Genomic DNA, 26,511 nt, shown 5'->3' with positions numbered 1-26,511 from the left:
TGCAGGAATCAGTTAGGAGTAAAACCATTTCCCTCTCAGACAATATAGGTAGCTGATGTTATTTCTGTATATTTATACACTTCAGTGAATTAGAGTATTAGTATATTTAAACATCTTCTGCAGTTTTCTGATATTTGAGATCTGATATGTATAGACACACAGACAGACAGAAGCACTTCTACCTGCTCCCTATCAATGACAGCATTTATGGTACATCACAAGAATGTATCCCGGTGGCCATCTGCTTCTCCTGTCCATCCATATTTCACCCTGCAGATGCACCTGAGGTCTGCCAGTGTCTTCGCTCTGCATTGCAAGATCTCAGTGGGCACACTACTGCTTCCCCCTTTTTTTTCGATTTTTCTTTTGAGCAGAGGGTGTGTAGCGTTCCCGAGAACATGGTGGGTTTCTCAGAAGCTCGTCTTTCTTGAGTTCCCAGTCTTCATCTCTCTGGTCTAAGGAGATGCCTTTCATTGCAGCTGTCCTGCGATAGTTTCTGCTCTCCTCCTCTGCTCTGGGGAAGAAAGCAAGAGTGCATCTTCAGATACTGAGCACAGACAGCACAGCCCCTCCACCATCCACGAGCAGCCCACCTACAGTGTCAGGGGATCCTGTATTGGTATGGTCAAAACACTGTTGCCAGCAATAAATACATGAGAAAACACTGAGGTCCATCCCAAACCGAGCAGCATTCATCACCCCAAGCGACCAGGTACTCACTGAGAGCTGGGCTGAAGTGGGAAACCTCCGGTAAAGATCTATGGTGAGATCAGACTTTTACCATCGGAATCATAATTTTAACTGTGCAAAGCTCTCAAAAGACGGATCTTATGAATTAGTGTGCTTTTAAATAGACTTGAGCACATTTAATGCAACCGTACATAATATAGTAACTCGCTGCAACTGCAACATTTCCATTTTCTTTTATTTTCTATACTGCTCATTCATAAGTATTAGAAATTCTTAACGCCAAAACATCAGATCTGAAGACAATGGGAATTTGGGAGGATTTGTAGATAGTTATTCTTTACAGACAAACTTTTAACCTCATGAATTGTCTAATCCAAATCCAATTCAACCCTGAAATTCTGGTAAAGTTTGCATTCAAATCCAGAAATAAACTGGACAATACACCCCCATTTCTTCTTTTAAAATAATAACTCTAACTATGCAATACCATAGAAATACAGCTGTGCTTCAGAGGTTCAAATTTTGCATGGTAAAACTTTTTGTAGAAGACACCATTTTTCCCAGCCTAGTATCTCCATATACAAATCATTGACAACTCTCCTCTGGTTCTGGGGATTTTAGCTGTGCTTTTCAAGCTGTCTCTATGATTTCAAGCATGTGAAACCTGTTGGATGTCACACATTGAACCATCGTCCACCCAGACCCTGGGATTTCCGAGTCAGCATGGAGTTTGCTTTTGGCATCTGTGATTTACCCAAGTCTTCTTTTTTTGGTTTTGGTGGGGTTTGGGGTTTTTTTTGGTTTTTTTTTTGGGGGGGGTGTGTGTGTGATATTCACATCTTTTTTCTGTTAAACGAACACAGACCCAGATCTTCATTGAAGGACACTGCACAAGCTTGTAACCTGAAAATAAACATAACTCACTGCAATGTTCCTTATAGCCTTGAAATATCAACGGTTTTCATTACATTTCCCATTGCAAACAACCAAAGCAAATTAAAAACCACTTTCATCAAGACCAAAATGAATATGCTCATTTGAGCAGTGGAATTTTTATTTCTTTTTATCATTTTAGTGATGGTTTTTTCAATCACAGCTCTTAAATATTTTTCCTATGAAGTGTTGTTAATTTTGTCTTTACAGTCCTTACATGTGCCTGGCACAGACATAGTCTTTTGGAAAAAAATAACCTCAAACTAAAAAATAGATAGCTACTTTCTGCATTTTGTAGCTATTCGAGGAATTTTTAAAGGGAATTTTAAAGAATTTTAAAAGACCAGTATATCTATCTTTCACTTCCAAGTCATACAACCTAGAATCATGGAATGGTTTGGCTTGGAAGGGACCTTTAAAGATCATCTAATCCAACCACCAATTTTCAAGTCATTGAAGGACCAGTTCCCTTTCAAAAAAACAGCAAAATCCAAAGAAAAGGACCTTTTCTTTCTCACACCAGTAGTAAGCAGCAGAAAGCACTGAAAAAATAGGAGCCACTGTAGTGAGTGAACCTTGGCCAGCTGCCAGGCGCCCACTCAGCCGCTCTCTCAATCCCTGTCCTCAACAAGATGAGGGAAGAAAGACTACAGAGCTCGTGGGTTGAGATAAAGGCAGGGAGATCACTCACCAAGGACCACCACAGGCAAAACAGACTTGACTTGGGGAAAATCAATTTAATTTATTGCCTATTGAAAATAGAGTAGGATGATGAGGAACAAAGACAAAACTAAAGCACCATACCTCCACCCCCACTTTTCCCCAGGCTCAACTTCACTTGTTCATTCCCAACTCCTCTCCCCGCTCTCCCCAAGCAGCGCAGGGGGATGGGGAATGGGGCTTGCAGCCAGTCCATAACAGTTTGTCTCTGCTGCTCCTTCCTGCTCACGCTCTTCCCCTGCTGCAGCGTGGGTCCTTCCCATGGGCTGCCGTCCTTCAGGATACGCCTGCTCCAGTGTGTGCTGTCCATGGGCCTCAGTCCTTCAGGGCACACGCACCTACTCTGGCATGGGGTCCTCCACAGGCTGCAGGGTGGGTACCAGCTCCACTGTGGACCTCCATGGGCTGTGGGGGGACAACCTGCATCACCATGGTATTCTCCATGGGCTGTGGGGGGGAATCTTCACTTACCCTAGAGCTGCAGGGCTGTTCCTCACTTTTTTCCTTCACTCCTCCCTGCTGGGCAGTACTTCTTCCCTTTCTTACACATGTTTCCAGAGGCACCCCCAGTGCCACTGGTGGGCTGGGCTGTGTCCTGCGGTGTATCTGGCACAGTGTAGCCCCAACCTCTCCTCACAGAGACCCCGCTGGACAGCAACATTGCCAGGATCCAGACATAGACTCTCCTAAGTGTAAATCTTATCCAAGAGAAGACAAACCCTTTCCTCCTACTGCAGAGGTCTGATTCGGTAGGTACTGAGTATTTGTGGCGCTCTGTCAAAAATAGCACCAAATACCAGGAAAAATCCTTTTTTCTCTAATACAGCAGCTCCATCACATCACTGCAATGCTGTCCCAGCTGAGAGCTTGGGCAGCATGGAGCAAAGCCAGTGGTTTCACACAGATGTGCTGCATAGCATGGGTTTACTACAGAGATACATATATATATATATTTGTAGATATATACACACACAGACAGACAGATATACATACACCTACACAAACATATCATTGAGACAGGTGGTCAATGCCCCATGTCTGCTAGTGTTTAAAAGACATTTAGAAAATGCCTTCAATAACATGCTTTAATTTTTGGTCTGCCCTGAACTGGTCAGGCAGTTGGACTAGATGATCATTGCAGGTCCCTTCCAACTGAACTAATCTATTCTATTCTATTAAGTATCTGCTACCAAAGGCAAGAAACCTCTTTCTGTACAATTTTACACATGTATATATATACACACATACACATACATATATGTAAGCCCTGGGCTTAGATAGCAGGAGCCTTTGGTGCAGTTTCAGCCCTTGGCACTCTGCAGAGATGCTGGTGGCAGGCAGGGGCCGTGGGTCTCTGTGCCTGCTTGGCACCATCCTTGGCAGCTCTCTCAGTGCCAGGGTAAAGCCCTTCTCATGCATAACAAATCTAATGCAAATGATGTGTTTGTTATTCAGAAGCAGCTGTGTTTTGAAGGCTGTTCCCTATCCTTTGCATGTCCATGCAAACTTCGGTGAGTGGTGAGAGGAAGGATTTGGATGCTCATAGCCCTTTTTAGATATGCATGTCAGCCCTGCATTTGGCACAGCCCCTCAGGCTGTTATTTTAAAAATTGCCTTTTCTCTCTTTCTGCATGACAGGCAAATACCCAAAACTGATGGTGATGATCTGTAACAGAATATCCCTCATATTTACATACCGATACCACAGACACCGTGAGTGACGGGCAGACCTGCTCTGTGCTGCACAGCATTAATGTGCAGACGCACACTTCATTTTGTCTGCAGCACACATGGGTACTGCCCAGCTCCCATTGGAGCCATGGAGCCCTGCCTGACCATGGACATCACCTCTGGGACCTTCTGCACACCTGAAGGAGCAGAAGGTAATCGCGATTATACTAGAAATGGCAGTAATTCCTCCTAGTTGACTCCAAGTTTGCTGACATGAGGACGTGAAACTGTTGCATGAGGTAAAGGTGTCCACTGTGGTTGTAAATATAGCGGTTGGGCTTAAAGAAAGGGTTCCTGAGCCCTGGTGATAAACTCCTGGCTGCCACAGGCTGTGTTATGGCTGTGAGGTGATCATACAAGCTTCCCATGTCCTGTAATATGTCCCAGGCATGAGCATTCAAAGCATCTTCCCAGTTATTAAGTTGTCCTGGCAATGCTCCTAGCTGAGTCATGAAGCCACGGGGTGAGTCAGGCCAGCACGTGGCTCTGAAAGACAAGTTTTCGACCTTAAATTAGTCATTCACCTCAGAAAACCCCCCATCAGCTACTTGAGCGGCCCTAGGCTGTTGCCGAGGTGGTTCAGACCAGGATGTCAATCATCCTGTCAGTCATCCTCCCAGCCACTTCCACCAACACAGGCGCCTCTGCCCGCCACAGGCATCACCCGTTGGCACCATCCGGGCTATTGCCCCACTCTCGCTGTCACCTCAGTGCCATGGCTCTGGTGCACAGCCAAGTGCATGGCAAATGCTACAGACCTGGCAGGGCTTAATGGTGAGAGTAGGGCAAAAGTGACAGCACTGACTAGGTCAGCAATTGCTATAAATGATTAATCAAGGGGAACAAGCCTGCAGGACTTTCACCCTCTAGGGCAGACAATATTTACCTGTTCTGACACAGAACCTCAGCAAGCCAAGCACTGAGAACAGTATAAAGAGAACCTCTCCCCTGGAAGAAAGTGCCCCATTCTCCAAGAGGTGGCAAACCCGAGCTTATCCCAGCCAGGGTCTAGGTCGTAAAAAAATATATAGATTACTAAAGCTTAGGTATCAACTGTTGGTTGTTTGAATTTCTTTAAACTGAAGCTCTAAGAGTAATAAGAGGTGATTCTTCTGTGTGGAGGGAAGGTGGTGAATAGCGAGGGTCTCTACAGCGAGGCTTTAGCTGTGAGGTGTCTGGACACTGGGTGGGCAGGTGAAATGCAAAGGTCCCAGCAGCCTCCACAACAGCCAGAGCTTAGAAACAGGGACCTGTGGCTGTCCTAGAAAGCTTTTTGGGCTCTGTACAGGGGGATTTTGCACAGTTTGTCTGTCTCTTCCTACGGAAGGACACTGATGCTCTGTCAAGACAAAAAGTGGGCACGGAGCCTTTCAGCAGGAACCAACAAGCTGTAGAAGTACAGCGAAAGGACAGCAGTACCTACAGAAAGGTTTACATGGATTAATGAAAGGTGGCATTTGGTAGGCACTGGCTACCTCAGATATTTGCCCAGTCACCATGAAATTGTTTTTGAACACCATGAAAATGATTTTGAAATTGGCAGCTCTTGTGCCAAACTGGCAAGCTGGAGATTTTGAGTTGGATACGCATCTATAAAAAAAAGCCATGGTTTATATGGTGCCAAAGCAGTCTTGAGAATGTGGCAGTGGTAAAAAAGATGCTAGTTAAGAACTATGGTGGGACTGTAAATTCACAGAAAAACCAAGGAGAGGAAAAGCCTTTGGGTGCTCTCAGCATCTCTGCGTCTGGCGTGTGCCAGTTTCACAAGCAGCATTATTTAAATGCCAGGGCACGTGTGGGTGTATGATTTGCAGTGAACAAGCTGGTTAACCTCTGCTGGTCTGTACCGCTGCTCTAGAGAGATGTAGGTATGGAACACAGCTCAGAGCTCTGGAGGACAGCATCCTATTCCAGGGAAACAGCTTTGCAAGGATGAAACCACCTGTGAGCCAAATCAGTGGCTGAAAAACAGGGATGGTAACTGGGAACCCTTTAAAAGCATATTGGCCATTGCATATGGTGCCACAGTGATAACTGTAAACAGTTAAAACAACAAGGAGTCTTCCAAAATTTGGAAGTGATTAATATGTGGCCATCCTCTTAACAGATCAGATTTTCAATAATTACGTAAAAAAAAAAAGGGTGGCTCTGTTCTTCACTACAGGAAAAGCCAAGCTATATACATACACCAACACCAACTGCTAAAGGGATGTTCTTAAATAATTCAACCTGTGTATTCAGCATTCACCAGTCTAAGGGTTTAATACTTGTTAGTTCTTGCTTTCATTTCCATTGCTTAAAAATCACTCTGTAACATCTTTATAAAAACAATGATGTCATGAAGTGATAAAGATTTTGAAAACACACCAAGGCAAACCATAGAAGGTAGTGGAATAAATTAACATCTTCCCAATGGCGTTCCCACAACAAAGACCCATATTGTCTTACCTGCTACTCATGCTTGATGGCTTTAATAAGCTTTAGGTGGAAAGATAAGCAATATGCTCATATTCGTTTTGGTCCTCTATATAGCAGTCAATTTAGTTTTCATTGCTGGAGCCCTGCCAGCTGCCACAGTGGGACTGGCCATCACTACTCACTTTTCCAAGAACCTGGAGCAGTCTTGGTGACCGTAGATTTCTGCAAGCCGTTTGGGAGTGTCACCAAAGAGGTCAGCTGCATCCATGGCAGCATGCAGGGAATGAAGGGTGCGAAGCACTCCCAGTCTCCCCGACTCGGCAGCAAAGTGAGCCGGTGTCCAGCCCACGTCACTCCGCAGGCAATGCCGGGCACCGTGATTCACGAGGAGCTTGACCAGCTCCGATTGCCCTTGGGCAGAAAAACAGGGAGAGAAGACACACCTGCATTAGACCATACCTTCAGGATGCAGAAGATGGTCACACACAGTTGATCATAATTCTCTCAGGCATGTAACAATGGATTTTACCCACGACCTGGCCATTTGATTTATCAAATAAATGATACTCATTAGAAAATGCTTTTTTTTAAAAAAAGACCCAAACATTAGAAATTTTTTTTCCCAAACTAGACTGCTTCCAGAAGCATTTTACAACAAAAACAACAAAAAGGCAAAAAGCCTTGTACAAATTTCTGAACAGCACATCTCAGTTAGTCATTGACCAACTGGCTATTGACTATTTAATTGTTTTGGTTTGGTTTTTAGTTCGATGCAAAATAAAATCTAAACATTAAAAAACTGGAAAACCTGTGAACAGCTTTACTAAAACACAGGTCTGCTTGATCGGAGCTAGAGAAATCACTTGTTTTCATTCACCTTCATATTTTTCTAACTTGTGGAATTGCTTAAAGAAGCCAAAAAAAAAAAAAAAAGGCTTTCTACCCTACTTCACACTGCCTTGACTGAGCCAGATCGTTCCCAGTGCCACCCAGGCCACGCCAGTCTCTCATCATTATTTTCTCAGATAGCTCAGTTCCCTTTGCTGATGCTCAAATGAGTAATAATCCATCCCAGCAAAAGTAAAAACTGGTGTCAAGTGTAAACCAGCAAATCACACAACTGATTTCTGAGCAAAGGCAAATGCCATGATGTGAGATCCCATTTTATGCTGTGCGCAATTATACATTATATATTGTTGCCTTCAACTCTTTTGGGGGCTGCAAAAGGATTTTTAGCTTTCACTGACACTTCTGATGGTGAAGGAACAAACAGGAGCTGCAAAAAACCTCTGGTCCTGTGTTGTTCATTCGACCAGTTGGGATAAAGGGAGGGCAAAGTAAAACACACTGTAATTGTTTTGTTCTTTTGGGCTTGATAAATACTTGGTATACATACAGCGTGCTTGGCTTTCTTGCTCATTTGTGCAGGTGTAGATAAGAAGTAACTCCTCTGTACTGTATGAAGTCACCTCTTAGAAAAGTAATGTGGGGAGCAAGGAGACGTGTTATATGGACATATGTAAACTGTAAGTTTTCACATAACAGGAAAAAAAGCCAAAAAATCACTTTGATGGCAACCCCCTAAATTACTTTGGCAGCAGAGCTCCCATTTAAATTGCTATTTTTCTCTTTTTGGCTCGTTAAGGACAAAATGAACAGATAGAAGCTGCGACTATCACCAGCACTGATTGCCGTCACAGCAAGATGTAATTACGCTCAGCATCACCCGTTACGCCGCCAGTTCACAGAGGTAACAGAGCCGGGGTACCCTTACCTCTGGCAGCAGCCCAGTGCAGCGGGGTCCTGTCGTGCCAGTCAGCATCCTTGTGATTTGGATCGCAGCGCCCTGTCCTCAAAATCTCATCCACCAGGTCGTAGTCCCCCAAAGCCACAGCTTCATGGAGCTCTGTCATGCTGCGCACTTCGGAGAGGTGCCTGGTAAAAGAGCAGTGGTCATTTGGTGGGTGTTCACTGATGCATCAGCTCCTCTCAAGGGCAATGTTAACAGATCAAGGAGCACCTGGATTAAAAATGAGAAATCAGAATTTATCCAAAAATAAGGAAAAAGGAATGAGAGGGGGAGAAAATATTTTTCATTTATCTTCAAACCAGTGATCACGGACTGATGGTGATATTTGGTTCGCAGTCATGGAAATCTGGAGCAAAGTGCAGCCCTTTATATAAAGGACTCGGAGACAAAAGCACACTGCATTTCTCAAGGATGTTGCTAACAAACAGCCAGCTCAGGCCAAACATTTGCCACGGGTCTGTTGGTGCTCGCTATGGAAACTGGCTCCTCCCTTGCCAATGCTGCAGATCCATTATCGGTAGCATATTACTGCAATGAAAGAAATGCCCGTGCATGCATCTTCTGATGGGTTTTGGTGCAAATAATCAAGCTATGACATGCTGCTTAAAAATCTTGTCTCTATAGCCATGCTTTGCACTTTCCAGTCCGATACAACAGACCCTCATCAAGAAACACAAGCAGATCTTCTGGCCCTGCAAGGCTGTGGATTTCAGTGATTATACCTGTGCTAGGGGGTATTTCCTGGCTGCTTTGCTGGCAGGGAACTTAAGCAGCTTGCAAGGATCGCTACGCTACCCCATCATCCTGAGGATGGAAACACTGCAATATTTTCTCCAGTCTGGCCAGATCAATGGGGAGAAAACTTTTGTATTGCCATATTGAAGTTAGTCTTGATCTAATTAGTCCAGCTCCCCTCATAAGCGAGAAAAGTTTCACGATTTGCTCCAACTTTTGCATTACATTTAATTCATGGAGTAATTTTCACAGACTGAAAAGAGTCTGATTGCCATGCTCAGCATGTTGGAAAGGATCAACATGGGAGCTTGTAGAGGCTGATGTGACGGAAGGTTTGCAACCCTAGGGGCTGCATCCTGGGAGCCAGAGGTGGATGGGGCCATTTCCCTGCTCCCAACTCCCATAAACACCCCAACCACATCTCAAATCCAGGCTGGAAGAACACACCACCATCTCTACCTTGCTTTCTTATAAGAAAAAGATGAGATACAAAGGTCAGAGGGAATCACCGCCTGCTTCAGCAAGTCCCCTGACTTAGGTGGTTGGACTGTGTAGACCAGATGCAAGAGAAAGACCCACACATGACTTCTACTGAGTTTGACTCCTGCACATCTGGGAATATCAGAATACATTAAAAAATATAATAAATGTTGGAGTTCCTCAGAGGGCCACAGAAGTATCATGGGCTTTGGCATGTCTCTGTTATTTAAACCATTCATGCACCACCTCCTCCTCATTGCCTCTCACTAACCTTGAAGAACCTGTTCCTTTAGATTAAACAGAGATCTTCAGAGTTATCCTCTAAGACATTTCATCAGCATTAAATCTATCCTGAAAATGTTACACTTTAATGCATCCACCAAAATGAGTGCTGGACAAAAGTACAGAAAAGAAATAGATCTGGGACCTTTTCATACAACTTTCTTATTCTTTTCTAAGGAAACGCCAACAAAATTCAAAGTTTAAAAACATCCATTTCAAGCACCTTTGTGTTCTGCTAGCTTCACATCATACCCACGCACACACATGCAAAGGGAGAGGAAGGGAAGCCAGTGATCCCACCTCAGGAGCTCACCAGCTCACCGAGGGGACGACAGTCCATGGGTGCAGCATCACAAGCAATTTAAGCCAAACCAAATTTCACCTTCCCTCCCTCCCCTGCTGCCCCCCTTTGCTGGCCTTGAAGCTCATATGGCTGTTTCATCGGCTGGATCAACCTGTTGATCTCTCAGAAAGCTCATCTTTTGCTATCGGTTCTGGGTTTATGGTGAATTCCCTAAACTCAGCACTACTGAGGGGGCTGCGTAAAGGGGGTGTGCAGATCTGCCCCCTCAGGGGGGACCATGCTTGATCCACCGTAAGCTGCTCCAGAAGCTGCACCCAAAAGCGGGATCAGCTTCCTTGCGGGGTTGTTATCCCTTTCTCATAAGGCCAGAGGAAAAGATTTGGATTTTGATGGAGGGACCTTGAGCCAAAGCACAGTGCTCCCGTGCTGCGGTCTCCCCGCCTTGCCCAGCCGTAAGCGTGGCAGCTCCTCTGCGGGATGTCGCAACCCTGCCAGGGAATTTCTCACCGGGGTCTGGTGCCTGACCCAGCCCCACGCCACCACGCTCAGCAGCCGCCGCGAGAAAAGCCAGAAATTCGCAGCCACATGCAAACAAGCCCGTATATAAATCCCCCCCTGCCACACAAAGGCGCAGCCCAGCATCTAAGCAGCCGTGGGGTCCTCCGGGGCGTGCAATGTTTTTTTGGGATGGCTCCATGTCGGAAACTTGTTTTGCAGGCCCAGGGAAGATATCTCCCAGAAAGATTGTCTCATTTGAAAACTAAGGCAAAGTTTGGTCCCTCCCCTTCGGGAAGAACCCGGCAGTCGGTCTGCCCGCGAGAGAAACGTCCTCCTGCGGGAGCAGCCGCCTCTCGCCTGGCTCCTGAGGGCCGAGGGTGGCCGAAGGCTCCGTCCAGCTCCTCTGGCCAGTGGGACTGGAGCGGAGGGCGACGGGGACACTGCACACCAGGTACGTGGAGCGTTGGGTGCTGCTAAAAGGGGGAAAAGGGTCTGAGGAGAGAGCACGGGGAGGAGCAAGGGGGATTGTAAGGAGCTGGGGAGTTTCTGCGCAGCCCCTCGCACAGCTTGGCATCGCTCCCCTCCCTGGCGTCAGCCTGCCCTTCCCGGAGCCTGTCTCCAACTCCCAAGGGCTCAAGCTCCTCCGCCTCCTCCCTTCCAGCCCCTTCTCCCTGCGCGTCCCTGCGGAGGGGTGGGATTCGCTCCGGCTAAGCTGCAGGGGAGGGTACAGCAGACGTGCCCCTTCCCCTCCGTGTGTACCGCCAGCCAGCGTCCAGGGAAAAGGTGAACTGAGTTTTCCCGTGGGGAAGAGCAACCCACCTCCCGATCCGGGTGTGCTCAGTGTGGGCATGGGAAAAAGCAGTCCCAGGCTGTGGCAGGGGAAACCCAGGCTAGATGGAAGATGGAAAAAAAAAAAAAATTCACAGTGAGGGTGATTAAACTCTGCTTCAGGCGTCCAGCACTGAGACATGCAGAACTGAGGCAGCCCCATATGTGCCCTGCTTTGAGCAGGCTTGGACTAGGTGACCTCCAGCGGTCCTTCCTGATGTAAATTCTTCTGGGAGGCTGAGGGACACAGAGCAGGAGGTTTTGGGTGCTCTGCCAGCACAGCTTTCATTGCCCCCAAACCCAGCATCTGCAAGGTGAATGCCTGCACGGGACCTTACACCCTGGCTGCTGTTAAGAGGTGGTGGGGAGAGAGACGGTGGGTTTAGGATGAGGTTCCCCCCGATGTGTTTTGAGCCCGATGAACTCAGAGAGAGGTGAAAAAGTGGTGTACTGCAACGTTAAGTCAGATGAACTGGCCAGGAGAGCCTGCCTGTACTTCACCCTGTGACAGGACCATCCAAGCCTCTCCAAGAGCAGCAGCCGGTGGCTTTTCAGGGCAGGAGCCAAGGGTGGCAGTGCTGTCTGGACTTGCACTTAGCAACCCTGCTGACACGATTTACAGCAGCTGAGAAGCTGTTGTGACAACCCTCTAATGGGTAACTCCAGGAGGAAAGTGGAGATGCTCAAATCTCCGTCTCTGGCTGTCATGAGCAATTGGCCTTCCCTTTTTTTCTGCCTGCTGGAAGTAAAACACTTTATCTCCTCAAAATCAGCTAGTATTAGAGGGGAAGGGACCCTTCTGCAGTGGAGTCGTGCTTGTAGAGAAGTGAGAGGGGACATTCCTACTGGAAGAGATATGCTTGGATTTAGCCCTTGGATCCAGAACCTCCACAGGAAGACTGAACCCACATGCCAATCCTGCTGACTCCAGTGCTGCTGCCTGCTGCTTCTACCCGACATCCCTATGTCCTGACCACACATCAGACAAGTTCTCCACCACCAGGTCCTGCCTCAGGCCCAAACCAGAAAGCAAAGGGTGAGAAGAATTGCTTCAGTGCCTAAAACAGAACATTTAAGCGCAGGGACCAGAACTGGGGCTCTCAGGTAAATGCTGTCATAACACTTAGGAGTGCTCTTTCCACCAGACACAGTGGATGTTGAAATGTATCTGGGGTAGGGACTATGGTGATCCCATGGCCCAGTGATGAGAAATGGATCTCTGTCTCAATCTCCAGTGCCAAATCAGGCAGGGGATATACTTAAAACAGATGACTGGAAGCTCAGTAAGGGGACAGTGACACCTCCACCTGCTGGGAAACATCTCCCTGGGAAGTGCTACTGAGATGAGAATGTGGAAGTCCTCCCAGATATGGTTGAGAGGCCCTGGATCCAAAGGCATCATCCAAAAGGCTAGGAATCACCCAGCTCCACCTTCGCTTCTCTTAGTCTCCATTTCCCATTTTGAGCAGAGGGACATACCATCCTTCCCCAGCCTCGTGTGCCCTCTGTGCTCATGGTGATGTGCTGTCACCAAAAGACTGAGGTCAGCATCACCTCTGCACTAAGCCACACCAAGATGAAGGACGGAAGCAGCATTTAAAATGTGCAGTATGCTTGTTTACTGGGAAAAAACCCCACAAACTGGCTCAGATCACTGGAAGAAAAACACATTTGCATTTTGGTGACAGCGTCAGGCATTTACACCCTGCCACACAAAAGGCACCAGTGTGAAGGCCTCTTTCCTTCAGCTCCCCCACATTCCCCAGGACCAGCTCCCCAGCCTTGGCAGCCTTCAAGTAAAGGACAAGCCAAGGTCAGGGGTTGGGGGGGGAGGGGGGTGGGGTGGTGCGTGAAGAAAAAAAAGGAAATAAAAAAGGGGGAAAAAAACCAAACCAAAGGAAAAAACCCTGAAATTAAAACCGCGGGCCCTGGTAGAACAGCCCTTGCCACTGCCCACTATCCAAGCGAGAGCTCCTGTGTGGAAACTGCTCACCTTTTGCTCTGACAGCTCTGGCACTGCCCAGAGCACACTGCAGTCCCTTCCTCCCCTGCTGGAGAAGCTGGCAGCTCTCCAGCCCCCAACCACTGGGATGGATGCCGGTGGAGGTGGCAGAGATCAGGTTGTTCAGGCACAGGGACAGCTTGCCCTGACAGCAGCACCACCATTCTCTGTCCTCTTCCATCAGTAACTTCCCACTAGCTTCACAGAGATGCTGAGCCTCCTGAGGAACAGCAAACCCACTTCAGAAGATGCTGGGAAGAAGCAGAGTGACACCCATGACCCCCTCTTGCTGCTCTCATGTGCATAAGCTCTCCTACTGCAAGCCCCTAGAGCACTGGAGGCAAGTTGGCAGGATCTGGCCCCAAAAAGCGCAAGGCCAGACTGCCTCCTTGTGCCAGCTTGCACGGACCAACAGAAGCCAGTGCCAATTTATACTGACGTCGGATCCAGCCTTGGAATTTAACAAAAGCCTGCATGTTTATCCAAGTGCTGGGAGAGGCTGCCGGAGCTGCTTCCTGCGCCCTTTCCATCCCCAGCTCCGGAGCTGCTGCAGGAACCACCCAGCGGCAGCCACAGCACGTCAGCTCTGGTAAACAAACTCAAACCCACGAACTGAAGGCAAAAAAACTATTAAACACAAGGAAGTCATCATCTGCCTGACTGCATTCGCAAGCAAGAACATGGGCGTACTGCTGCCAGATATAACTTCCATTTTCAGACTGAGATGACACCCTGTTTGTCGCACTTGAAGCAGACCCAGCTCTTACCCAAAGCACATGTGGACTCCAGCTGCTAAAAAATGTTAGGAGCAGGACACAGGTTTCAGGTCTCAGCTACCATACTGCAGAATTCCAGACTTCGACACCTACAGGCATATAAACGCATGGCCTGATGCATTTCTTGAAAATAACATAGGGTTTTGATTTCCATTACTGCAGGAGGAGAGCAGGGGTGATGGATGCTGTTATCCCACGGTATCTGTAGAGAAATCAGTCCTCACTGCTTAATTTAACAGCCTTAAGGGTTTTGGTCATTTCTCTTCTGCTACAGATACTGGAGGCTCACAGATAAATGCTGAAAAGTGAATTTAAGACAAAAAGAACAGGCTGATGATGTAAACTACAGAGGCTGACAGGCTGGGGTGTTCAAGATTTCCTTTTTTGCTGTTCCTTCGAGGGCTGGGCAAAACAGCAGTTTAGCATCTGAGCAGTAAAATGCCCTGCCACTGCGCTGTTACCTAAACTCCCCCAAAAGAGTAAAGCAGAGCAAATGCACCATTTTTACCTGCACCTGAATTAGGCACTTTCTGAAGTTCCAAGGAAACAATGATATTGTTCTAGATGAAAGCTGCAAAGCTGTGAAGAAAAGTCACAGCTTCAGGTGCGAAATGTCTTCTCAATTTGTATTTTTTACCATAATCAAGGTGCATGCCCTGAGAAAAAGGCTGTTAAGGGGTTACAGGTGATGTTTTCCTGAATGAAATTAAAGTATAAAGAGTAGTTCACAAGATAAGCAAAGGGGTTGCCACACCTCTTTCATGTCCTTTTCTTAATATCTACTGTTGCTTTAAAAGTTAACACTCTGCTCAGTATGTTTGGCTTGTAAGATCAGTAGGCATTTTAACATTTTGTTTGCATTCTAAAAAACAGTCATAACTTTTTGATGACCATTTCTGATCATTCAATACTGCTACCCCCCCCTACCTAAACACCTTTCCTGCTCAAAAAGCCATGCTGAAGCATCCAGGCGCAGAGTAGTGGCTGCAACTGAACTCCAGCCCTCTGGATTTGGGACGGGCAGTCACAGCTCCACTCCTAAACCTATGGCCAAATCCTTCTGTAGCCCTGGGTAAGGGAAAGAAAGCATTTTTAGCAAAAAACACTCCAAGTCAGTAATAGCCTTGTAGGTATCAAACAGGAAAAAGAAAATAAGGTTACATAAAAGAAATCACATTTAAAAAAATGTTCTGCACGATGACAAACAGAGCTTACTAAAATATTTAAAAATCAGAAGAAACTCTTAGAGAAACAGCACATACATTTCTTCAGCAACACAAACCCACTGTTTTATTTCTGCTTTTCTGCTCTTTATTTCAAAGGGGAATAAAGTTCCCAAAAGCCCCAGGAGGCCTGAGGCTCCCCTCAGGTACAGATTTTTGTTTGTCTTAGGTGCCAAATGCAAATGTCCCCCCAGATTTGCAGTTATGGTTAGGAGAGCTTTCGCTCCAGTGCCTCCCCCAGTTAGATCCTGCACCCCCAATGATGCCCAATTGCCAGCTGCAACCCCATATCGCAAAGATAGAGTATCACTGACTTCACATGAAAATAAAGTAGGCTTTATTTCTTTTTTTTTGGCCTTTTTAAAATTCTGGGTTTGGCCAAAACTTTTACAGTTCCAGAAAAAGGAGCATTTGCCCTCCTTGTTTACTGCTGACCACAAACAATCCCTGCACTTCCCCCCATACACACATTCCTTGCCATCATGAGAAAACCCTTCCAGAAGCAGCTCCTCCGGTTACAGCGTGCCCGTCAGCTGAAGGCAGGGAGTTGGCAGGGCAGCCTCTTCGAAAAGCAGCCCCCAGGCTGCCAAACTCAATCCTAAAACAGCCGCACGGCCAGGCTTAAACCCCTTCCCGCAGCTATCATTAGCGGCCGAGCACTTCAACCCGACCACATCCTGTCCCGCCATCGGGCAGAGACCTTTCCAAGCGCTTGTGCTTTACAGGGATGCAAGTACAGTACAGCCAGGCCACGGGGCGTTTTCTCGGAGCGATGGATGCGGGAGGGAAGTTTTTCAATGTGGATGAGCGTGGCTGTCGGCCGGAGCAGCAGGGTCCCGGGGAGCGCGCAGGGCCCTCCCCCCCAGGGAGCGCATACGCCCGTCCTGGCTCCCCTTTTGGGTGCGTTTGCAGGGGGCGAGCATCGGCGGCCGGGGGAGGGGGCGAGCATCGGCGGGGGCACGGCTGTGGTCCTTCCTGGCGAGGGTTATTCCCAGGCGTGTCCCGAGGGCCAGAGCAGGGGCAGGGCAGGCAGCGCGTCCTCAGGCGGCCAGGTCGAAGTCGTCGCGCTCCTGGTTGTAGTCGAGCACCTTCTGGCGCAGGCGAGAGGCGTCCACCCAGGTGATGAAGTCCTCCACGGCGCGGGGGACGAGGAGCGCGGGGTCGGTCACCACCTCGGGCCCCACGCGGACGTGGCCCTGCTCCACGAAGGTGACGGCGTGCCGCAGGCTCTGCGCCATCCGCAGCTTGACCAGCAGGCAGGGCAGGCGGCGGCGGCAGAAGGCGGCGGCCGAGAGGCTCTCGCAGACGGCCAGCGACCGCCGGCTGCCCACCAGCCCCAGCCCGTAGAGCTTCTCCAGCAGCGCGGCGGCGCAGCGGGCGCGGAAGGCGGCGCTGGCCGGGCCCAGGTCGCGGAGGCGGCGGGCCAAGGCGCGCACGCTGCGGGCCAGCGCTTTATACTGCACGTAATCCTCCCGCCGGCCCAGCCGGTAGCGCCGCAGCGCCTTCACCTCGGCCAGGCTCCCCGCCGCCGCCTCCCAGCTCACCAGCTCCAGCCGCCGCAGCAGCTTCTGCTCGTGGTACTTCAGCTTCCGCACCATCTTGCCGCCCTCTGCCGCCGCCGCCGCCGGCCCTTTCCGGGGAGGGGCGGCCGCGCTCCGCCCCGCCGCTGCCCCGGCCTGGGAGGCCCGGCCGCCTCGCCCGGCCCGGCCCGGCGGCGCCGCACCCGGCAGCGGGGCACAGCGGGCCCGCCGGGCTGCTTTCTGCCGCGGCGCTGGGACGGCCTCGGGCCTCCCCTAGGCCGCGGTGGGGCGGGGGGAGAAGGCCGGCAGATGCCCCCCCCCCGGCGGCTGCTGGAGAGCGGGGCTGGGGCTGCTGCTCACCGCTGAGGCCCGGCCGGGATCGCGGCGGCCCGCCCCGGCCCCTGCGCCCCGCCCGGCCCCGGGCGAGCCCAGCCCGGGGGAGTCGCCTCAGGCGGGGGCCGGGGGCGCTCGGGCCTCCCCAGAGCCTCTCCTGCGCGGGCAGCCCGTCCTCGCCTGTCCAGGCACCGACCCCAGCCTCGTCGCTCCTCCTGAGGGGAAAATGGCAGCAGCGCTGGCTTCCTCCGTGCCGTCCTGCTCCTCCAGACGCCAAGGCCGGTTCTGTTTACCGAGGAGCTGCGGGATCTTGCCTCTGTGCCGTTGGCGTGAGGAGGAGCACCCGCGGCCATAGCCCGGCGGGGAGGGCACTGCCTTGGCCTCTGAAACTGGCCGCTCTTGGGCTGGCGCTTCCCCCTTGGTGCCCAAGGAGCGAGGCTGCTGCCGCTCTGCGCTGCGGCCCCCCGAGTGCCACCGTGACCCCCGAGTGCCACCACGGTATCCCCAGCCAAGCGCCTCGTCCAGGCCTTCCTGTCTGGGGCAGGGTGTGGGCTGATAGTGGGATTCAGGACACTGCTCCAAGGAAATCCCCCCTTAGGTTGGGCAGGTCAGGTTGGTGACTCGGGATTTCAGATTTCTGATTCTCATTAGCTTATACCAGCTTCACCCTTGAATTTCCTGCTCCTGAAATCTTCAGTGCGCTGGATTTTTTTCAGGGTGGGTGATCTGGGCACGCAGGCATGGTGGTCTCTTGATCTGCTTTGTGTTTTCCCCCAGGATTATCACTGAAGGCACCGATGGAAACAGGAAGCAGCAGCACCGAGAAGTTTTACAGGATCCCCGAAGGAAAGGGACCGCACTCGGTTGGATGTACGGACCTGATGACAGAAAATGCAGTTGAGGTAAAGTGCTCGGTTCTTCCTCCTTTGAATTTAAGCCACAATGTCAGTGAAACAACTTGCTGTAGTTGTACAGATGAGTCGGACTGGAGGTCTTGCCTGTGTGCAGGGGGGATGCTGCATGGCTGACACACTTCAGCTGTCTATCCACTCCGTCACAATGCAGGATGCATACGGGGTATTTACCAGATGGACGTAACCTGCAAGCCTTCCCCATGGCTACTTGCTCCCTCATCCTAACATCCTTGCCTTCTTGACTCTCCTACGCAAGATACTGTAGAGAAACTGTGTCCTCCCGGGACCTACAGGGTTCTTCCCATCCACCCTGTCCCTTCTGTGTTGGGCTTCTGGGAACACTCCACACACAATCTTTGTGACTGTAGCCATTCTCATCACAAAGATCCCAACTGGATTTGGCAGGGGTAGGTGATGAGGGTATTTGATGTTTCAGCTGCATGAGATGTTTTCTTGAAATTTTATCTATCCAAGAAAGAACAGGTCAGTTCTGCAAGCACTTAGTGCAGAGAGAAGCCACGATAAGAAGACAGGGACAGTAAATAGTCAGCTGAGGAGCTTGCTTATGGGTTTCCATTTCAAATCCCCTTGCTTTTTAATTTTCCTATGGGAATATGTCTGCATTTACACTGGTTTTACTCTGCAGACTAGCCAGGTATAGCGGAACTTGTGACCAGTTTGTAGTGATTATTTGTATGTTTTCCTTTCCTGAGCTTACTCTGTATTAGCACAAAGAAGCGCAGCCAATGTGTTTTTCGTAGGCAATCTGTATAACTGCAGTTCTTTCAGGAACAGAAAATTAACGTCTTTCACTTTCTTGTAAGCAGTTAGTCACCAGGGGAAGTTCAGCAGGACCACTCTGAGATCAGATTAATATGATTACCAGCATGGGTGAAGGTTTCATGATTTATTCCTTGGTGGCCTTTGTGTCAAAGGTTGATTTAAGTTTGATGAGTAAATTGAAACAAGCTTCATTAAATAAGCTTTTTGGTACACCTTGCATGTGAAACTGATAAATCAGTGTTCAAGAAACCAGACTTTATTACAAAGCTTATGTTCTTTTTGGTCCTAGGCTTAACTTACTAAAACAAAAGCAACAAGTTTTAGTTGCTTGCTCCAACGAGCAAGACCGTAAATTTGAATAGTGTGTTGCAAATTCCTTTGCAAACCAGGAAGTAAGAATGCAAATTACACACAGTTCATCTACTGCGAGGTGTGCTTTAGGGTATGCAGTTGGTACATTGCTGCTGACTGCGTAGGAAAAATGCTGGCAAGGGGTATGGAGTGTCCATGTGAATGTGGAAGGCTTCAGTGGTTTCCTGGAACACCCGGAGTGCAGACAGTAAAAGAAGATTCAAACCAGTGGCAAGAAACAGAGGCAGATAAAACACAGGTTAACAAAATTCTGTTGAGAAAAATGGAGCACTACACACTTGTAAACATCTTGAGGAGGAGGAAGAACAATATATTGCACTTCTCTGCTGTGCAGCTGCCCAAGAGCTTTCTCGACCACTTCTCGCTTTGTTTAGCCGGGAGCACTATAGCTGCGTTGAGACCATATCCCTGACTCTACCTGCATCTCCTCACTGGACTACACTTCCAGAAACTAGTCTCAGGATTAAGTTTTGTCTTGCTAACCTAGTGGGAAAATACACTTCTAGGAGGGTGCTTTTTTCCCCCCTAGAAGGATGAAGGGGACACAGTCACCCCTGTTAAACTGATTGCCTTGCATTATCGTACCATTCCCCAAAGGAAGGCATAGTGAGGAAGACAGAAGGAAAGATCCAGCAAGACGCAGAAATGGAGCAAATAGGTAGTGGGTGTTGGTAATGAGTAACTTAACTAAACGGAGCATTTTGAATTAGCCATAGGCTAACTTAGAGAAGGTGACATGTATATCTACCTGGATGCCAACAGTAATGCTCCTTTAAATTCATTGCCGGGGCAAAAAGACAGTGACACAGGATTGGCATCAGAGCCTGTATAGGATAATAATTTTCTCATGAGGTTTCCTCTCAAGAGGAATTTCTCTTGAGCTGTCATTCTTGCATCTGAAGCCCTTGACGTAAATGTTTTTATCTTCCTTTTTATCTGCCTGATATTGATATAAACAAATATCAATCTTTTTTTCTCTCCCTCCTCCTAATCCCAGGGAAGCTTCTTGCGCCTGTATTATCCATCATGTGATGCCACAAATAGTGAAGAGGCGCCATGGATTCCAGATAAAGAGTACTATCAGGGACTGTCTGACTTCCTGAATATGTACCGAGTTGTAGGAGAAAGGCTTTTCCAGTACTATGTTGGTAAGACTGATTATGGTTTTATTCCTTGACAAGTGCAAGGGCATCATCTCTGTATGCAGGTTGCTGCCTCACTGCTCTGTGAGCAGTGTGTTACTGCTGCAGGACTTAAAAATAGTTTTTCCCCAGAAAGGATGTTTGTTTGGGATGGGTTTGTGTAGTAAGACTTGGTGCTGAATTTGACCCAGTTCTCAGGCAGACCAGCAGTCCCCCACTGCTGTTAATAGGAGTGTCTGGGCAGTTTGCTTTAGGAAGGGCTTGGGTAAATTGCACCTATGTGTCGGGATTTCAATCCCACAGGGAAAAGTGCAAATACACAAAGGTCGGATACATACTAAGGACTGAATACCAAGAAGACTTGCATGCCTGACTATTCCTGAAAATCTGTTCTCTTAACGTTTAAGAGATATGTAGGCATTGTGCTCAGCTGTGGATGGGAGGAGGAGAAGGAAAATATCTTCGGCCAAGTAGAAAGCATTTTCAGAATCAGATCCATGTTTGTCTTCTGTATTTTAAGGATGAGATTTGGTCCTTTGTCTTTAGATGACCACTCTGAAATCAGTGGTCACCAGATTCTTGGGATCTCTCCCACAGGCACAAACGCTTTCTCTCATTTCAGTAATAATGACATGTCATAAGTAACTAAGGGTAATTTGCTAATCAAAGGGGTTTTTAACAAAAGGAATGATCTTGCTGTAACAGATTTGAGAATGTTTTGTCTGGTGAGAAAAAGAGTTAACCGTTAACCATGAGGTTGGAGATGGACCTCCTCAAGGCCAATGTTAAACCATAATCTCATGTTACTATGACAACTTTGTCTTTGTCTATGTAATGTACAGCTTCTTGCTACGGGACTGAGAGCATAACCATTTGCTTAAACCGGCCTTGAAGATGAGAATAAAAGGGCTGTGTTACTTGTTGGAATTTGCGAGCTTGGATGGAGCTGCGACTCCCTGGCCGCCCAGCGCACTGTTTTTGCTTTCCTGCCTTAATAAATAACTAGTGAATTTATTTCGGACTCCAGTTATTTCAAATTCAACTATAACAGACATATGCTTCAATCTTTATCTAGGTTCAGTGACCTGTCCTGCAAAGTCAAATGCTGCTTTTAAGCCAGGAGAGAAATACCCACTCCTCATTTTTTCCCATGGACTTGGAGCTTTTCGGTAACTCTGAACTTTGTTGACAAACTATTTTCATCATCTATGGTGACAGTAGTCTCCAAGGATGGTTGTGAATAGATTTTCTGTAGGGGGTGAGATCCCCCTGGAGTTGAAAGAGATTTGAAGAACAGGCTGCTGTGTATGAGTATGCCTCCACTGAAATCAACAGCAGTAAATCAAAGCAGGGTCGATGTACTTATTTGTGTTTTCTCTTGGTATTTTAGGGGTGAAGGTATTTACCAATCCATAAGCATGTTGTGAAGATCAGCTAGTTGGTTTCGGGATAGGTCTTTGAAGATGCAAAGTGTCATATGTGCTAATTTTTAAAAATCCGTGGCATTCCTCCTTCTGAATAGATAGTAAGACAAGGTTTTGTGAACAGGTTTTGGTGCCTGGCATACAAAAGCCTGCTTACTGGCTAGCAAATTCAAACACAAGAACTACTGAATGGGGGCTAGCACATACATAGTGTGGTCAGCACTTGAAAGGCAGTGTAATTGAGATAATTATGCATGCACATGTCTCACCAGAGTATGATTTTGACTGCAGGACCATCTATTCTGCTATCTGCATCGAGATGGCTTCTCAGGGCTTTATAGTGGCTGCTGTGGAGCACAGGTGTGTATACTGCACGTTTTTGAGTTCTGATGGAAAGAAACCTTCTCACGTTGTATAGAAAGCTATTTATTCTGAAGAAGAACTTAATCTAAAGGGAATTTGCTTAGGTAAACCCTTGAATAAGAAGTCCCAGTGTAGATATCATTTGTCATTCTTCAGGCATGCTATTTTTCCCCTCTTATTGTTAGAACCTGGAGAATATAAAGGAGGTGGGAGTTTTGGTGGAGTTACTGCATTATTTAGAAAGTCTATCTACACTCCGTTAGGATTGCAGCAGCACTGGTCGGTAGCTGGATCTCTTGAGATAAGTGAAATCTAAAACTTCTGGTGACTTCATCTCAAACCAAACAGAATACATCCCCAGAAGTAACCTTCTGTTGATATTACAGAGATGAATCTGCTTCAGCAACGTATTATTGTAAAAAAAAGTCCATTTCTGAACCACAGGAAGAGTCTACGTCAATCATGGAGAAGGAGTGGATCTACTATAGGAAACTAAAAACTGGAGAGGAAGAGCGTTGTTTGCGCCATAAGCAGGTACTCATGCTAGGTCTGCGCTCTAGGAAGAGAGGCAGGAATGGTGTGTGTAGGGCTAACTAGCAGACTCGTTCCCTTTGGCCATGTCTGCAGTCTTCTGCCAAGACTCAGGGGATACGTAAAAATGCATCAAGTACCATGTCCCTGAAGATGGGAAGGCCAACAGCTTTCTTCACAGTGTAAACTGCTTTCTCAAGCAGTTACACTGTTGAGCTTAGTCAGCTGTTTCTCCCCTGATTCCACTCAACTTTCTGTTTCTTCCCTGTGTCTTCACACTTTTGCTGCCCAGCCCAGTCTTTAAGTTACACACAGTTGAATTCAAATGTTCGTGTGGCTTTAGACTTTGGCTTTTGTGTGCTGTTGGACAGCAAGATGTATCATGGCTGCTTTAAGGGGGATGTTTGCTTCGTCATCTCCAACACTCTTTGATGTGGTTTATAGCAATGTAAACAATGCAGGCTTCCTGATTACAAGCATCATCCGCGCTAGGTGTGATGTGGCCATACTGAGGAGCTTCTCCAAGCGTAGACTTGACCTGTAAAATAGGGAGTGTTTTCTTCCAGCTATTGCGAACTCAGCCAGGGAGGTGTTGATCTCCCTGGGCCAAACAGCCAGCAGTACAAGTGTCATTTCCTGTGTGCCAACAACGTCCTACTTACAAGTCTCAATACGTATTGTCTGAGCTTGCAAGTAACCTCCACAAGCTATTGCCTGCAAATCTGACTAGCAGAGAAGTCAGGAGGTTGAGATTTATGTGAGATTTAGGGATGCATAGACATCTTGCTGGCTGCCTACACACTTCACATCCCAAGGACGCTATTTTTTTTTGGTTCTTTTTGAAGCTTTTACTGACGTATCAAAGTCAGAAGCACTTCTTACACTGAACAATGAGAACCTTTTATTTGCAATAGCTTTACTACAGTTTTCAAGATAGTGTGTATGTATAAAATGTTTCTTATTTGGGGTTTATCCATTGTAAAGACAGTTTCAAGGCTGTTGTGCAGGTGGGGCAAGTGACGTAATGACACTGGCTCATCAGAGTGAGCATGAGGAGGAGCAGTGAGTCAGCCTTCCTTGTGGTTGTGTTAAGCCTTTGCACATCCTAACAACCCCTTCTCTGAGCAGTGACAGGATGAAGGAGTTGAAGGCCTCTGGCACATGTTACAGGGGTTAATTCCTCTGTGTGCAGAGGCTCTACACAAGAGCTTCAATTGCTTGGACCTCCTAAAGTCCGTTTGTTGTTGGTCAGACCTTGTCAGAGCTGTTTTCCAGTTCCATTCTGCATTTTAAAATAGTTGTTACTGTATCAGACACTTAGGGGGAAAAATTATCAAACTGAGTCTTGTCTCAAGCAACAGGACAAGGGCCAACGGGCACAGACTGCAACACAGGCAGTTCTACCTGAATATGAGGAAGAACTTCTTTCCTCTGAGGGTGACAGAGCTCTGGAACAGGTTGCCCAGAGAGGCTGTGGAGTCTCCTTCTCTGGAGACATTCAAAACCTGCCTGGACGTGACTCTGTGCAGCCTGCTCTAGGGGAACCTGCTTTAGCAGAGGGTTGGACTAGATGATCTCCAGAGGTGCCTTCCAACCCTGGCCATGCTGTGACTCTGTGATTGTGTCCAAGGGGCTGGCAAGCCTAGTGATGGTCTGATAATTCCTTCCACTGCACTGCCCCCAACTTCTCTTTCTCCTCAGGTGCAGCAAAGAGCACAGGAGTGCATCAAAGCTCTCAATCTCATTCTTAACATCAATTCAGGAGAGGAAGTAATGAATGTGCTACATTCAAACTTTGACTGGAACAGCCTAAAGGTGAGTGAAAGGTGGTGACTGTGTTTTGTTAAACACCTAACAATGCTTCTGGTTTCCCTCTTCCATTTCTAAACTGGTTCCTGTAAACTGTTCTGAAGATCACACCATAGATCTGTGAAGATATTCTCAGGTTATCCCGAGCTGGATAGATAGTAATGGAGCTGAAATGATGCTCTACCTGCTTCACTAGGTTCTACTGCCAAACAATTATTCCCTTTAAAAAAAAAAAAAAAAAAGTTTGGGAAAGAAAGTCTTACAGCACCTGGATTTTTTTTGACAGGATTCTGTTGATACTAGCAGGATAGCTGTGATGGGACACTCTTTTGGTGGTGCTACAGTTATTGAGAGTCTCAGCAAAGAAATAAGATTCAGGTAAGTATGTAAAACAAGGCAGGAGACTTTTGGCACTTGAGAGGTCTGGAGCAGGGCACCTTGCCCAAGATCCCCCAACTACTAATAAGCTCTTGAAGAAAAGTTTTGTTTGGCATGTCTTGTTTTCTTAAGTCATGCTGCTTTCAATTGTGGGGATGTGGTGGAACATAATAGCTGTATCATATTGTATCATGATACCATGATACTGTGGGACGCTGCAGAAGCTCCTGTGCCCAGCTGTACCTGGCATTGGAGACCAACATGTGCAATAAAGGATTCATTCTCTTCTCCCAAAGTAGAAATAATTTTGAAACAAAATGATTCATTAACCTGTTTACCTGTTTAGTATCATAGTTTCTCTTTCCCGTGTCTCCTGCAGATCAAAGCATGCTGAGAACCTCCATACAAAGCTTTCTGCTTCTCTGACAATATCCAGTTATTTTTGACAGGTGTGGCATTGCCCTCGATGCATGGATGCTTCCTGTAGGTGATGATATTTACCAAAACAGTGTCCAGCAACCACTGCTGTTTATCAACTCTGAAAAATTCCAGTGGGCTGATAATATCATAAAGATGAAGAAGCTCAGCTCCAATGACACAAACAAGAAAATGATCACTATCAAGTAAGTGTCCAGGAGGCATCGTTTCTGTGGTTGAAGAGGAGTCTTTACTCCTTTGTTGGAGCTGTTCAGTTACATGTACCTGCAGAGAGTCACTGCTTCCTCATGGCCCAGGTTTTCCCTGCGTGTTTAAATTAGCAATATGTCCCCCACAGTGGAGTCAAAGATCTCTCTCAAAGCAGCCCGTAACCCTAAATATAAGATACTCCAAGGTGTGCCTTCCTACCCTGGGGCACAAATTTTGCTCTGGGCCTCATGCATCATCTGTGTTTGAACACTTTACATAGTGCATAAACACACCTGGAAGCCTCACCTAGTGAAACAGTGTACAGGGGAGCAGATGGCTCTGTAATCCACCTCAGAGCAGAGAGACAACGTTTTGCCAAGCCTACTCTTTTTTCCCATTGCAGTTATAGTGACTTACATTAAGCATGCACAAAACTGCCCTTTAGGACAGAATTTACTGCTAATCGTGCATGTTCATGAGAGTAATCTGTTTTATCTTCTTCTGCTAAAGAAGACAGCATAAGGTGCATGACTGTCTTTGAATAAGTCTGTGCAACCTGTGGCATCTTTTAACCAGACAACTGCATTCTTAAAACCCTGTTGATAATTTTTCTATTTGCAGGGGATCAGTACATCAGAGCTTTCCTGACTTTACCTTTGTGAGCGGAGAAATAATTGGAAGATTTTTCAAATTAAAAGGAGAAATAGATCCAAATGAAGCTATTGATATAAGCAATCATGCTTCATTAGCCTTTCTGCAGAAACATTTAAGTAAGTATCTGTTTACCTCAAAGTATGACGTTAATGAATACTTAATTCCTATGAAGCTTTTTATATATCCATTTGGTTTAGAACAAGATCAAAAGTGTCAGAAAAGTCTGAGTGG

The 26,511-nt window shown here is 47.4% G+C and overlaps 3 protein-coding genes across 6 annotated transcripts in view; 1 reads left to right on the top strand and 2 right to left on the bottom strand.

Moving 5' to 3' along the window:
* Positions 1 to 24: 24 nt before the first annotated feature.
* ANKRD66 (ankyrin repeat domain 66) lies at positions 25 to 14,598 on the bottom strand. 2 transcript variants are annotated; one of them, XM_055713468.1, is made up of 4 exons: positions 14,199 to 14,598; positions 8,267 to 8,512; positions 6,675 to 6,903; positions 25 to 514 (listed from the first exon to the last, which is right to left on the bottom strand). In XM_055713468.1, the coding sequence occupies exons 2-4, from the start codon at positions 8,403 to 8,405 to the stop codon at positions 334 to 336; spliced, it is 549 nt and encodes a 182-aa protein (XP_055569443.1). In that variant the 5' UTR covers positions 8,406 to 8,512; positions 14,199 to 14,598; the 3' UTR covers positions 25 to 333. The 2 variants fall into 2 exon arrangements, with proteins under 2 accessions (XP_055569443.1, XP_005441611.1); XM_005441554.3 differs by lacking the exon at positions 14,199 to 14,598 and adding an exon at positions 10,503 to 10,594.
* PLA2G7 (phospholipase A2 group VII) overlaps positions 10,627 to 26,511 on the top strand; it is a 17,544-nt gene continuing 1,659 nt past the window's right edge. Inside the window, exons 1-10 of one of the 3 annotated variants that reach the window (XM_055713464.1) lie at positions 10,627 to 11,052; positions 18,061 to 18,185; positions 20,350 to 20,500; positions 21,570 to 21,663; positions 22,210 to 22,278; positions 22,668 to 22,815; positions 24,514 to 24,627; positions 24,908 to 24,999; positions 25,449 to 25,622; positions 26,248 to 26,396. In XM_055713464.1, coding sequence (XP_055569439.1) covers positions 10,689 to 11,052; positions 18,061 to 18,185; positions 20,350 to 20,500; positions 21,570 to 21,663; positions 22,210 to 22,278; positions 22,668 to 22,815; positions 24,514 to 24,627; positions 24,908 to 24,999; positions 25,449 to 25,622; positions 26,248 to 26,396 — 1,480 coding nt within the window. In that variant the 5' untranslated portion in view covers positions 10,627 to 10,688. Of the gene's footprint in view, positions 11,053 to 17,377; positions 17,562 to 17,750; positions 17,891 to 18,060; positions 18,186 to 20,349; positions 20,501 to 21,569; positions 21,664 to 22,209; positions 22,279 to 22,667; positions 22,816 to 24,513; positions 24,628 to 24,907; positions 25,000 to 25,448; positions 25,623 to 26,247; positions 26,397 to 26,511 lie in introns of those variants that run through there. The other 2 variants (XM_027808644.2, XM_055713465.1) reach the window with 2 other exon arrangements.
* Positions 15,745 to 17,066, bottom strand: IMP3 (IMP U3 small nucleolar ribonucleoprotein 3). Its single transcript, XM_055713466.1, has one exon. The coding sequence runs from the start codon at positions 17,026 to 17,028 to the stop codon at positions 16,471 to 16,473; it is 558 nt and encodes a 185-aa protein (XP_055569441.1). The 5' UTR covers positions 17,029 to 17,066; the 3' UTR covers positions 15,745 to 16,470.

The sequence above is a fragment of the Falco cherrug genome, chromosome 6 (assembly GCF_023634085.1).
Source record: "Falco cherrug isolate bFalChe1 chromosome 6, bFalChe1.pri, whole genome shotgun sequence".
NCBI lineage: Eukaryota > Metazoa > Chordata > Aves > Falconiformes > Falconidae > Falco > Falco cherrug.
The sequence above is the reverse complement of the archived record's forward strand: the minus strand, read 5'-3'. Positions and strand labels throughout refer to the sequence as shown.

Excerpts from the sequence above, each read along its gene's own strand:
- ANKRD66 (XM_055713468.1), bottom strand. The coding sequence starts at position 8,405 with ATGACAGAGCTCCATGAAGCTGTGGCTTTGGGGGACTACGACCTGGTG. Across the intron at positions 6,904-8,266 it reads GCACTGGGCTGCTGCCAGAG|GGCAATCGGAGCTGGTCAAG; the intron begins GTAAGGGTACCC and ends TTTCTGCCCAAG. Across the intron at positions 515-6,674 it reads TGCTCCAGGTTCTTGGAAAA|AGCAGAGGAGGAGAGCAGAA; the intron begins GTGAGTAGTGAT and ends TTTCTTCCCCAG.
- IMP3 (XM_055713466.1), bottom strand. The coding sequence starts at position 17,028 with ATGGTGCGGAAGCTGAAGTACCACGAGCAGAAGCTGCTGCGGCGGCTG.